Source organism: Vulpes lagopus, chromosome 3 (assembly GCF_018345385.1).
Source record: "Vulpes lagopus strain Blue_001 chromosome 3, ASM1834538v1, whole genome shotgun sequence".
NCBI lineage: Eukaryota > Metazoa > Chordata > Mammalia > Carnivora > Canidae > Vulpes > Vulpes lagopus.
Window position 1 is genome coordinate 77707201 of NC_054826.1, and position 13687 is coordinate 77720887.

Consider the following 13687-nt stretch of genomic DNA (forward strand, 5'->3'; position numbering starts at 1 on the left):
ATAACATTTCCTTTCAGCAACTGTCATTGCTTGAAACTATTCAGAAACTGTTCCTTCAGAGAAAGCAAAAAATCAACCTAGATGGCGCCAAATCATCCCCTAACATCAGAAAGACAAACATCTGCCTCTGGATTTGCAAAAAGCCCTAAAAAATTCCAACATGAAGAAAGGGCAGGACAGCAAAACCACAATCCAAGTGCTGCCCCGATTTAAAAGGCATATAAAACCCTGGTAATGAATAGCAGCGATCACATGACAGAGCTGCTCTCCAAATTATTTTCCAGGGGTAAGACTGTTTAGATTTGGCTAAATCTTTCTCTCCCTCCCTTCCCCCCATTTTGGTTACTCTGTAAAAAGAAATTATTTACCAACTGTCTTGACATCATAGGTAATGAAATAATATATCAAATGAGATGCTTCATTATTCCTGCTGAGGTTTAGCTCTAAAGAATGTATTATTGTTTGGAAGAACTGTAAAGGAATTCCAATAAAGACAAATGAAAGAAAATATAATTATATCCTTAATGGGTAGGATTCCTCACATGTGTTGGTCTAAGTGGGAGGGTAAAGAATTGTTTTTGAAAGTTGAAGTAAATATTTAAGAAAGATTCTTGTCTATTCAAAGCAAATTATTAAAATTTAGCTGTCTCCTGAAATTAGTTTTTAAAAAGTGAATCCTTTTCTATTTGATGTGTTCATCATTTAATAAGTCTTTCCTCACTTCTGTACCTGTTCCTTTTACAGATGTATCATATTTTCTTGTATTTTGTCTATATCCTTCAGTAAAATTTCTATTTGTTCTATAATGGCAGAACTTATGTCTGATTGTTCACCACTGTTTTCCTAAGGCCCAACACAGTGCCTGGCACACACAAAAAGGCTCAAAAAAATCTTTTTAATGAGTAAATTCATCATTTCATTCACTTGACCAACAGTTATATACTGAGTAACTTTATTCCACAGCTACAACAACCATCTGAAGACTTAGCACATGTCTACAAACTGCATTCTGGTCTCTGGGATTTAAGAACTCAGAGAAAGGAGAGAAGGGTAGGCTATAATTTCTTTAGAATCTAATGACGTAAAACACTTTAAAATTTTACATATAAAGAAGCCACAATATAGCTTTCTTCAATATGAAGAAAGTCTAGATATTGTATTTCATGATAGCCCTACCTGTTACAGGTAAACATTTTAGTACAAACACTTTACAATAACGATTCCTTCTACAAAAACAACACTTTCCAGCACTCAAATAGTAAACAAAATCTTCAAGGAATGTTGTCACTGAACAAAGGCCATATCACAGGAGCTTACAATGAAAACTCTATTATGGATTTTTTTTTCTCACACAATCCTTTCTGAGACACTTATATTGCTTAACTTACTATGTATTGCCTCCACTAGAAAGTGAAATACACAATAATGTTTTCTTATGCTTAATGAGAAATTACTATTTCTGTCTAAAATTTAGTTAACAAGAGCTAATTGTGAGGCTAAGGGCAAATCTTGAATTCCTTTTTGTACCTGACCCCATTTCTCATTACCTCCATGGTTTCCAGGATGATTAACCTGGATTAATTTCAACAGTGGGCTTGCTCATCAAAATTGCTTTGAGAGTCAAAGGCCTTCCTGCTGCCCTATCCTACTGGGAAGTTTAGGAAAATAAAACCCTTGGCAAAACTAAGAGTGCTACATAAACCTCACATGAAGAACAAATAGGCTCTGTGAGCTGCTACTTGAACCCTACTTTGATTTATTGGGAGCACTTACAATATGGATATGGATCTTACTTCCATGCACTAAAAAAACAGTATCAGAGCTTTAGAGACTGGATAGTTCTGGCCATCGCTTAATGAATAGGGAACCAGAGACCTAGAAAAGATATATAGTACTGAGATTATTGCCCTCTTCTTTCTCTTCATCCAGTGCTCTTTTTACAACAACTAGCTGTTAGTAAACAGGTACATGAGTCTTGGGCCTCCTTACTCATTACCACCAACGCCACAAAACCACTGGGGAGGCTGATGTGACACGCATGGCTCTTGGAGGAAGGAATTTTCAAGTCTAAGAACTCAGAGTGGTTGATGCATATGTGGCAGTGAGACACTGTTCTATATTTTGGAAGCTCTGAGATAAAAAAGAAAATGGGCAGGAGAGCTGGAGAAGAGGAGCCAGAGACAAGAAGAAAGCAAAGAAGGTAAGAACCCAATAAATCCATTGTTCTTCTTTAACTGTAGCCTGAGTTATTCCAAAATCAGACCCACATTCCCTACTGGATATTTTCTAAGCATTTTTTCAAATGGTCTTTAAGAAAAACTTGCCATAATTACTTACCATAAAACACAACTGTTATTTTCTGTAATGTTACGGAAATAAATTTAAAAAAACCCCTTATAGGCAATTTTACATGAACCACCTCACTATTTCTAAAATGCAAGGGATTCCTAGTAAGTCACTATTTCCAGCCCTGAATTCTCTCCTGAGCACACTCTACGTACATATCCATCTTGACTTTGAGTCAACATTTTTCCCCAGAACAGATGGGAATATAGTCAATGGTGTTGTAAAAGCACTGTATGGGGACAGATGGTAGCTACACTTGCACAGCAGAACATATAGAGTTGTTGGATCACTTTGTTGTCCACCTAAAACTAATGCAACATTGTGTCAACTATATTTCAATTAGAAAACAAATTAATTAAAAAATAAAAATTAAAAAGAAATAGTCATTCCTATTTCCTCACATACATCCCTTTATCTTCCTGTCTTGTCTCATACCTCCCCCAAAGTTCCCAGGTCCTCACCTCACAGGCACTATTTAAGTGGCTTCCCCAGCACCCCAACACTGTTACCTGACCCCCATATGGCCCATTGTACCTGTAACTAATTTAACTGTCACTTACCACATCCACACCTATATTAATCCCGAAAAAGTACCACTACTCACAGTCAGCAACTAACAGAATCTGCTGTCTTATGTTGCTGTAGAGACCAAAGAGTGCCCTGCATTCCATATTCACTAAAAGCTTTCACACCAATAATGGTGCATGGCTCCCATTACCCATCCCAGCAGGCCAAAAGGGCTGTAGAAAGAGAAGTTCATAAGTAGTCTTCAAAAGGCTCTCATGCCTCAGAGCAAAGGGCTCTGAAGCCACAGCTGGAAGCAAAGCCCGAGTGCAGAGGGAAGACAATGTACATCATAACCAAAACGACAGATTCTTGTGGCTGAGACATGAAATATTCCTTGAACCACAGAGAGAACTGGTTGCTCCTGAATCAAGAAGTTGCTTGATTTTCTTTTTATCCTCTTCTGCCAAGTAAAACTAAAATATTTTTGCATCCAAAATGAAAGTTCAGCATGCCCTGATAATTCTTTATTTTTCTTTAAATATTTTATTTATTTATTCATGAAAAACAGAGAGAGGAGGCAGAGACACTGGCAGAGGGAGAAGCAGGCCCTATGCAAGGAACCTGATGTGGGACTCGATCCCGGGTCTCCAGAATCAGGCCCTGGGCTGAAGGCGGTGCTAAACCACTGAACCACCCGGGCTGCCCCTAATAATTCTTTATTGATAGCAAATCTCATCCAGCCACAACCTATCATTCCCTGACAATTTTCCACTTCATAACAAAGGATTAACAGTATTTCTAATAGTGATGAACTATCCTATTGCATGAGAACTTCACACCATCAACACCACCTCAAGAAAAAATTAGAGAAAAAAAAAACTCCACTAAAGAAGAAAACATTTTACTATAAAATGCAAAAAATATAAACATGTTTCAATAATAAATAACAAATGGAATCTTTTCTCAACATAAGAATCCATAAAGTAGTCTCCCCAAATAAATATTACGGTCATTCAATTCTAAACTAGGAAGAGTTGCCAACAATATTATAGAACTGTTTGTGCTTTTTCCAAACAATGAAAAACATGAAGTCCTATCCTAAAACCATAAGGCCCTGCAGCCTTCCCATAAGCCCTGACTTGGGAGAGTCTCTCTGAAGAATCAAATAACCTCTCAACCTTTGATCAAAGCTTTTCAATTTCAACTGATCCTAATCTCTTCAATATCAACTGATTTCAATACCAAATCTATGTGGAATTATCCTCATTTTACAAATAGAAGATTGGAGTCTCAAATGACAAATGACTTGCCCAAGGTTTCACAGTTGGTTAATGGGCTGGGATTCAACAATTCTCATGGCTCCTGGCTTAGTGTTCTAATACTGACATCTCTTACTTGTTTCATTTGCTGGTTAGCTTCAAAATAAGGGCATGGCATTGAATCAGGGGAAAGAAGAAGGGATAAAGAGGAAACAGTATGAAGACATACACATTATAATCACCTCTGGAAAAATCAAAGTTTTAAAGACCTAGCTTCCCATATCAGACAAGTGCTCCCTAAGAACCTCCAAAGCATCTTTTTTGTGTGTGTTGGCAGGGTGAGGAATAAGACAGCTTTATCTCTTATTGCTTTGATCTGTTTTAGGTAACAATATTTAATTTACTGTGTTTTTTCCACTAACAACAAAGATGAGATTTTTACTTTTCCTGAAAGAGCATAGAAATTTTTAAAACATGTGAACTGTCAGTGTAATTTTTTAAAAAAAGGAAAAAGGAAAGAAAAATGGTGAATTGAGTTTCCTCCCCAGCTTCAACAAGTAGATAGTTACAGGACTTGAACAAATCCCTTAAAAATTCTCTAGAACTTTCTGCATTTGTATGCTAAACTAGGAAATCTCTATGGTCCTTTTCAATCCTACAATATCATGATTCTAAGAAGTTACTTAGTCCCAACCATGCACATAGAGCAATATGTGAGGCCCCAAAATACTAGTTGTGAGAGTTCAGAAACTAGTTGGACCATTAGCATATTAACTCAAAAGTACAGAACAACAAGGTAAGCAAATTAAGTTTTTAATAAAATCCAAATTAGATGCAACGCATAAACAAATGAAAACTGTCAATGTGGGATGGGATAGTCCAGAATATGCCACAAAATGGTGAGACTTTTAGCTATATAACTGAAACGATCAGAAATCAAGATAAGAAAATTACTTTCTAGGTGGGTAGATATTTTTATCCACAGCCATTAGAGTTAAGAATGATCATGGCTTAGGGTTGCCACTGATTGATGCCTAGGGAAATGGTTTGAGGAGCAACGAGAGACAAATAAGCAAGAAGGAACCAATGCAATTAACATTCAAAGCCAAAGATAAAAAATTTAATTTTATCTTGGAGGCAATGAAGAAATGTTAAAGAAATTCAGAGCACAGATATAAAATGATAATAGTTGTATTTTAGGAAAGAATCATATACTCTGAAATGATTTACACTCTCATTCCTATCATGAAGCTCACTGAGGAAAAATATTTTTTTAAAAGCCTCCTTTGTATAACAACCAACACATCCAGCCCCAACACAAATCTTGGTGATGGTGGTGGGGGTTGTTTTAAAAGAGAGGGGGAGGGGATTTCCAAATGATACATTGTTAAATTCTGTAGACTAGTTTTTCACCAAAAAAGGTTTTTTTTTTCATCAAATGATATTGTGAAGTGCTGCATATTACAAATTTTCCTAGCAAATTCATGAAATGCAAATAACTACCACATGACAGTCCGCAGGCAGTTTGAAGGAAAGAATCTTTTTCACTGTATGTGACAGTATTCCTCAAACTTACCTAATCATGGAACTTTTAAATATGTGGTATTTATTAACGTAATGCAGAACTAGTGCTTCATAGTTTACACCCCTTTCGAACTAATACCATGAATATTTAGTTCTAAGAGAATGAGACAGAAATTGAAATCCATTAGCAACTGACACAAACACATGCAAAATATACACAATTTGTTCCCTTTTATCAGCATTAGAGACTAACATGAACTTAAAATTTGTTAGCCCTTGCTCATTCTCCACATCAGTGGTTCCCAGCTTTGGCTACTTAACTGAAGTTATGGGCAGCTTTAAAATATATTACTGGGTGACTGAGTGACAGGCACTGAGGGGGGCACTTGACGGGATGAGCACTGGGTGTTATACTATATGTTGGCAAATCAAACTCCAATAAAAAAAATAAACAATACAATATATTACTAATGCCCTAGCTTCAATTCCAGAACAATTAGATCAGAATCTCTAAGTTTCAGCATCAGTTATTTTTAAAAGGTCCTTAGGAAAAGACACACCACACCAAGGACACCTAAGAACACTGCTGTGGATTAAGATTTTACCAACAATGAAATGGTTAATTGTAGTGTTTGGGAAATGAGAATGGCTATATGAACTCCAGTTAATTCAGCTGGAATATCTGTCCCTGAAAAATTGAGAATTGCCTATATTTATTCTATATATGATACTAGATCTCAAATATTCTTGGCCTTCTCTTCTCTGTACTCATTATACTGGTGATTTCACACAAGTACTACAGTATGCTAAATTGGTAGCCAAAGATTTATTTAAGGGTATCTTTAATTTTATACAAATAGAACCAAATTTTTCTATTATTTACCAAATTTGAACCATTGGTCTCAGAAGTTTTAGTTTGATTTCCATAAAACACAGCTAGAAGTAAACTGTAAAGACAAAACTTTCAACTGTCTTTCTGAAAAAGACGTTTTTAAAAAAATATACACCATGGAAGGTTCAGGACTTACTAAAACAATGCTATTTATTTTATAGCCATCATTCCAAACTTGGAAATCTTATCATGCAAAATGCAATGAAGGCATTACAGTAGTCGAAAACCCATGTTTCAAAGTATAGGAGAATGCAATTATCATCCAAGTAAAGTAGTGGGAAGAAGAAAGTAATAATACATCCCTAAACCCAGCACTTAAAAAAAGGTCAAAGGCTGCAAAACAAATTATATTGCAAAATGTATGGTTAGCTTCTTAAAATTCACCATCTTTCAGGAGATAATAAATACAGACAACGGGATCTCCTAAATTTAATCTGTATTTCAAATCCTACTCATTCTCTCAACTTTTCACTTGAATCTGTGCATAATTAACTTAGATAAAAATATGATATATATCACTTTCAACTCATTTGTTTTCTGAACCATTATGAGAGAGAAAAACAGTCTCCCCATCCCTTGTTTTACCTTTGCAAAGGCACTTAGTTGGTTCTTTTTGCAAGGAATGCCATTCCACTTTGCCTTAAGGTACTAGTCATGAAATCACAGATTGGGAGACATCTTAATCTAATCTAATCCCTGCTCTTTGCCAGAAACTCTTCCATAAAATCTTACCTAATCTTACCCAACATGGTAATCACACTCATTTCATATGCCCCTCACATCCCTACTCACTTTCTACTCTAGAGTGTGACCTTCTTGAGGACAGAGGCCACATAGCCACCTTTTCCCTCTACAGTCCTGTATTTGAACAGTGTCTAGCTCCCAGGGAGGACAGTAAGTATCTCATGAGGGGCATCCTATTGTAAAGCCAATACATAATCATTTACCCTAGCCCCTTCTATAAGCATTTTCTCCCTTTGCTTGAAAACTCTTTGAAAGTAGAAATTATTTCTTCTTTAACAGTCTCATGGACCCTAGAAGAAACTGGAGTTTTTAGATTCACAGATTATGAGGTCTCATCATATTTTTAATGTATGAGAGGGAATATGTATAAAGTATATATGAGGATACTCAAATGAGAGGAAATACATATCCATGTTCCAATTAAGTACTGAAATATACTATGTCCTCGATTTTGTGAATACCTCCCTCTCAAGGTACTAGCTAAAAGACAAGAAAGGGCAGCCTGAGTGGCTCAGCGGTTTAGCACCACCTTCGGCCCAGGGTGTGATCCTAGAGACCCGGAACTGAGTCCCACGTCAGGTTCCCTGCGTGGAGCCTGCTTCTCCCTCTGCCTGTGTCTCTGCCTCTCTTCTCTGTGTGTCTCTCATGAATAAATAAATAAAATCTTTAAAAATGAGTGAATGGATGAATTTAAAATGAATGAATGAATGAAAATGAATGAATGAGAAACAGGCTCTCCAAACCTGCAAACCTAGGGAACATGCCACAGAGTTCCTCAAACAGCACCTCCTACTGACTGATGACCATTGTCTTCAAAGATCCCACAGGAAAATTAACAAGAAGTCGATTTAAGAAAACAACTTCAAACTAAGTTAAACGTTTGCTCATTCACAGGAGATTAAGGTTTCCTGGTAACTCCAAAGTAAACAGGCACATGGGAATTGAAGCTGGGGTGGTTTTATTCTCTCAAAAAAGTAACTGATGGTGAACACAAGAAAAAACTAAGAAAGAAATACAGAAGCTTCTATATATTTGCCAGTAGTTAGTTTCATCTCTGGCTAAATTCCTTCATTCCTCACCTATCATCACTTTAACCATTAAAAAGCAGAAAATCTGAATGACTGATAATCTAGGGTGACCACAGTACTAAAAGCAGTAAATGCTAAGGAAGGAAACACATACACACTTCTCCTAGCATTTTGATTTCACCAAAGGAAAGAAAAAAGAAAGGTAATAAGATCTATTTTTTCATCACTTAAAGTGTCAAATGGCAACTCTTTCAAGAAGGAATTTATGCCCAAAGAAATTTAAAAAAAAAAACTGCAAAAGAACTAGTTTGCGACAAGCCGCAATTGTTAAATGTACAAAATAAGAGAATAACATTCAGAATATTTAATAACTTAATTCAAGGATCATGTTACATAAAGAGGCATAGAGTAACAAAGAGTTCTCCTTAACCACAATTAAGAAAAACAGAAAATGTTTCATGCTGTACTAATCCCTCTGCATGTTGGCTGACTATAAACTTCCCACAAAAGGTATAATATTGACTAAAACAACATTAATGTCAACGGCCAAAAAGAAGAAATCCCACAACAAAATCTTTTTGGAAAATAAGGACAGCACCAGCTTTTTCCACCTAGGATATTAATAGCAATGACCTTACTATTCCTTGAATAATGCTGGCAACGGACTAGCAAAAAGAAACACACCCTAAATAAGAATACTATTCACATATAGTGTGTGTGTGTGTGTGTGTGTGTGTGTGTGTATATATATATATAAAGTGTTCATCATACACAAGTATAGTGTTTTTTTCATGTTTTAAACACACTGTGGTATTGTTGCTATATATATATATATATATTCATTCATTCCAATGACAGGTTTTAAGAAAAAGGATTTTAAGAAAATATCCTTATGTTTCATCTAAAGAGCACTGCTCCTTTAAGGATAAAATTTAATTTGAACCAATGAGGAGTTAAACTACACATAATGCATAAGCTTTTTAAAGAGAAACAATTATATAAGTATTCAAGTAATTGGATGCCTTTTATATGTTTTAGTCTGCATCTTGACTACAAGGCCTCATGATTTCTCAACTACACAAGAAAGGGAGAAAGGACTACAAGGATGCCTACAGATCAAACTTTGAGAAGCAACACAAACTGCCAGCTCTCTGTAGGGGCGTAGCTCACTTCTGCTCTGTCTGATTACCTCTCTCTTTTGCTCCACGTTCCCTTCTGCGGATGGGCTGCTTCTGCTTACTGACAGCTGCTTCTCCTTATAAGTCCAGCTTTTCCTTGGACAATTCCGTCCCCCTGATTTCTCCCTCACCCCATCCTACTACATCAAGAGCTTTCCCATTCCATTCCCACTACCTCTCAAGGTCTTAGCTTCCCAATTTGTTAGAGATGAGTATCATTCAGTGAGTTTTCAAAGCCCATCACACTGGGCATGGCCGCTGCCTACAGAAAGTTTATCAGCAGCTCTGGTACCCACAACTAGACCCATTGACTGTGGCTGGATGAGCTAGGCAACAGAGTGAGGTAGTGCAAAATATAGCTTGCTCCTCTCCTTTTTCGCAGTGGGTCTGTGGGAAAGCAGGCATACAATGAAGCACATATATGTAAAAGTACTATTCAGAGACACAAAGTAAGACTTGAATTACCAAAAGAATAAATTCCAAAATAATCTACCTTGTCTTTAAAACATGCAAAATACTAAGCAAATCAAGAAAAAGGTTGTTCTTTAAAAAAAAAAAAGGGGGTCCCAAAATTCAAGGAAAGACTGGTTCATGAGATTACAACAAACCATTATTTTAAGTCTTCTAGATAGAATAAGATATCAGAGGTAGAAACTTCAAAACAACTAACCTCAATGTGATTTTGAAACCTGTTACAACAAGATATAAAGGACTACAAAATCCATACCATTTATTTTACCATGTTAATTTGCCTCCAGTCTCGTAGTTATCCCTCTCATGCACTATAACAACCTTACTTCAGAGCCCTACTCTTAGCGTAACTTGTAGCTTTATAGATAGACATTATCTTGGAGCAGTGTGAAGAAGAGGCGAGAACGACCCCCAGACCGGCCAAAGCCCGCGTGCTGCTGAATTCCCGCGTCCAGCACTTACATCCCGCCGCGGTAACCACCATGCCCAAGAGAAAGGCTGAAGGGGATACTAAAGGAGATAAAGCCAAGGTGAAGGATAAGCCACAGAGAAGATCTGCAAGGTTATCTGCTAAACCTGCTCCTCCAAAGCCAGAACCCAAGCCTAAAAAGGCCCCTGCAAAGAAGGGAGAGAAGGTACCCAAAGGGAAAAAAGGGAAAGCTGATGCTGGCAAGGATGGAAATAACCCTGCAGAAAATGGAGAAGCCAAAACAGACCAGGCACAGAAAGCTGAAGGTGCTGGAGATGCCAAGTGAAGTGTGTGCATTTTTGATAACTGTGTACTTCTGGTGACTGTACAGTTTGAAATACTATTTTTTATCAAGTTTTATAAAATTGCAGAATTTTGTTTTACTTTTTTTTTAAGCTATGTTGTTAGCACACGGAAGACTTTATTGTTGTTTTGGGGGAAGGGCATAATAGAATATTTCTGAAGGTAGTTTGATAGCAAGGGGAAAAACAACTTTCCCTTCTAGTTTTGAGAAACTTCCTCTTGGCTCCCAGCAGGAGGGATTCCTTGATGTTGACACACATGAGCCACCTTGGTGGCGTGGAAAAACTAAAATTCATTTTTTTTAATGTCCTCTTCTCCCTCTCTGCCTTCAACATAGACTTGACTTGCTTAAACCCAGAGACCTATTGGAACCTGACCCCATGAAATGGTTCCCAGTATGTCAGGCAATCTGGATTTTACAGTGCCACCAATCAGATGGTGTCCCTCAAAAGAATTCCTTTTTTAGCTTGTGGATTTTCAGATTGATATTTCTGACATTTTTCATTTCACTTCCTGAAAGTCAGGGTGAGCTTGTGAAAAGTTATTAAATAACATGCTAAATGTGAACTGTCAACCCTCACTCTAAACTTTTCCCAGTTCAGAGCATTACATGAAGACTTCATTGGGTTTTATAGTGGCTTTCTGATTTTGGTAGTCCATTGAAGAAGGGAGTTTGAAAGTTGTTGTATACTGTTAACGACTGTCTGCCCATGTCCTGCCTGAAATACCATGTGTGTTTATGAAAAGTATCTTTAATAAAGCTGGATACAGTTTGGAAAAAAAAAAAAAGATAGACATCCTCTTAACTAAAGAAGCACAGACCACCCAAGAGGGGATGATAATTGATGATTTAAGGAAAATCATTTATGTTTTATTAACAGTAAAAAAAAGAGTCAAACATTGTCATAGAAAAGTACTCTTCAAGTCGGTGGCCACCAGCTAACTGTCTGATCTTGAAAAAATTCAACCCAAGACTATTCAGAGCACTGTCTAGAAGAGAAAAATATCACCATATCCAACTTTAAAATGTACTAATTCTTCTGTGGACCTACTTTAAATCAATAAAGCTTAAACTCTTTACTAAATATCACAGTATTCACTGGAGTCACACTGAATGGCATTAGACTGACCCCATCATTTTATGGACTATAATCCTTCGGCTGAGTCTTTTACCCTATAGGATAACTTTATGGAATCCATAATAAAGAAAGAAAATCACACAGGAATTTTGACCAATGAGTCACAGAGCCAGGTAAGATCTTTCATAGACATGCTTTCTATGCTTTGCTATGCTGGTCACAATAATGGCCACGTCATCTCCAAGCCAAATGTGAGGTGGAGGGCTTAGAGTAAGAGACAGAGCATGTGAACTGTATCTAAGTGAGTGTGACCTGCCAGTCTGAAATCAAGTATCACCATTTTATGTCATGTACCTAGCAATGAATCAGGGCTAGCCTTCCTTCTTCAGTTGGGTGAAGAATGGCAAGAAATATCAATTCTACATGTCTGTATCAATGTACACAGTATCTGATGGATATGAAATCTTTATCTACTTTTGAATCACATCAATATCACAGATATTATGGCCTCACTATAATTGTACAGACAAAATACTGTTGCCAGATATAAGATGGGACAGTGACCCTGCTCCTGAAAGTGAATAGAATTGTTTGAGAGGTCTGAAAATTAAGTCATACGATAAATCAGAAACTAAGTAACTTTAGTGTGAAGAAGACATGGAATGTTGTAAAAACCATCTTCAAAAATTGTTACACCTCAAAATGGCAAAACAAGGGCAAATGGGGAGAGCCTTTCTAAAAAAATTAGCACTAAGACCTCTCAGACTCCTTTCAACAAAATATTGTATATGCTATAAACTGACAACAATTTATGCATACATGAGCAACCTCAAACTATTAACCATGATGACCTGCTTTTCTCCATGAGGTGGTAGTGGTTGTTAATCTTGGTTTTATAAGTTTTAGATACCCACTACAGGAAAGTACAGAGAAAGAATACAAATTAAAGAATAATCTCACTTCCAAGACAATCACTGTTATCATTTGGCATAAATCCAACCCCAATCATTTTTCAAGGCATAAATATATGGCATGAAAATTTGAATCAAGCTGTTTATATACCTTTTGTCCTGATTTTTGCATTTATATGATAATCATTCTCTCAAGTCATTAAATATTTACCAAAAAAGTATTATTTTTAATGCCTATCTAAGAATATAAAGTTTGGAGATAGCATGTTTCAAGCATTAAATTAAGCAATTAGGTTACTTTTAATTTAATTTTAATTATTATACATATTACCACAATGAATATCCTTTTACAATGATTTTCAGACACATCTGATGGTGTCCTATGTATATACAAGACTGAATTTGTCTTAGATTTAAAAATAATTTAAATCATATGACAATCAAAGGACATAATTAAATATACATACATATACAGACTACCAAAGCAAATGCAAGGCCCCTGTGACTAGAACTAATCAAACCTGGGACACCTGGGTGGCTCAGTGGTTGAGCGTCTGCCTTTGGCTCAGGGCATGATCCTGGAGTTCTGGGATCGAGTCCCACATGGGCTCCCTGTGGGCATTCTGCTTCTCCCTCTGCCTGTGTCTCTGTCTTTTCTCTGTGTCTCTCATGAATAAATAAATAAAATCTTTAAAAAAAAAAAACAAAGAACTTATCAAACTTTTTTTTTAGAACTAATCAAACTTAATCCTTCTTCAGAAATAATTAATGCCACTATCTTGAGAAAATGCTTCTAACCACCACAAATACATTTATATTCGTATGCTGTCAGTTTATTTTTTTTAAGATTTTTATTTATTTATTCATGTGAGACACAGAGAGAGAGGCAGAGAGAAACACAGGCAGAGGGAGAAGCAGGCTCCCTACAGGGAGCCCTATGCAGGCTCAATCCTGGAATCACACATTGATCCGAAGG

At 36.6% G+C, this 13687-nt stretch overlaps 2 protein-coding genes across 6 annotated transcripts in view; one reads left to right on the forward strand and one right to left on the reverse strand.

The window, feature by feature from the left end:
• The window catches only part of BICC1 (BicC family RNA binding protein 1), a 270715-nt gene that overhangs the window by 158604 nt on the left and 98424 nt on the right, over window positions 1–13687 (reverse strand). The window lies entirely within an intron of this gene.
• On the forward strand, window positions 10388–11369 carry LOC121486634 (non-histone chromosomal protein HMG-17-like). Its single transcript, XM_041747649.1, has one exon. It carries the CDS (start codon window positions 10432–10434, stop codon window positions 10702–10704), a length of 273 nt encoding a protein of 90 aa, XP_041603583.1. The 5' UTR covers window positions 10388–10431; the 3' UTR covers window positions 10705–11369.

Coding starts and splice junctions, on each gene's coding strand:
- LOC121486634 (XM_041747649.1), top strand. CDS start 10,432: ATGCCCAAGAGAAAGGCTGAAGGGGATACTAAAGGAGATAAAGCCAAG.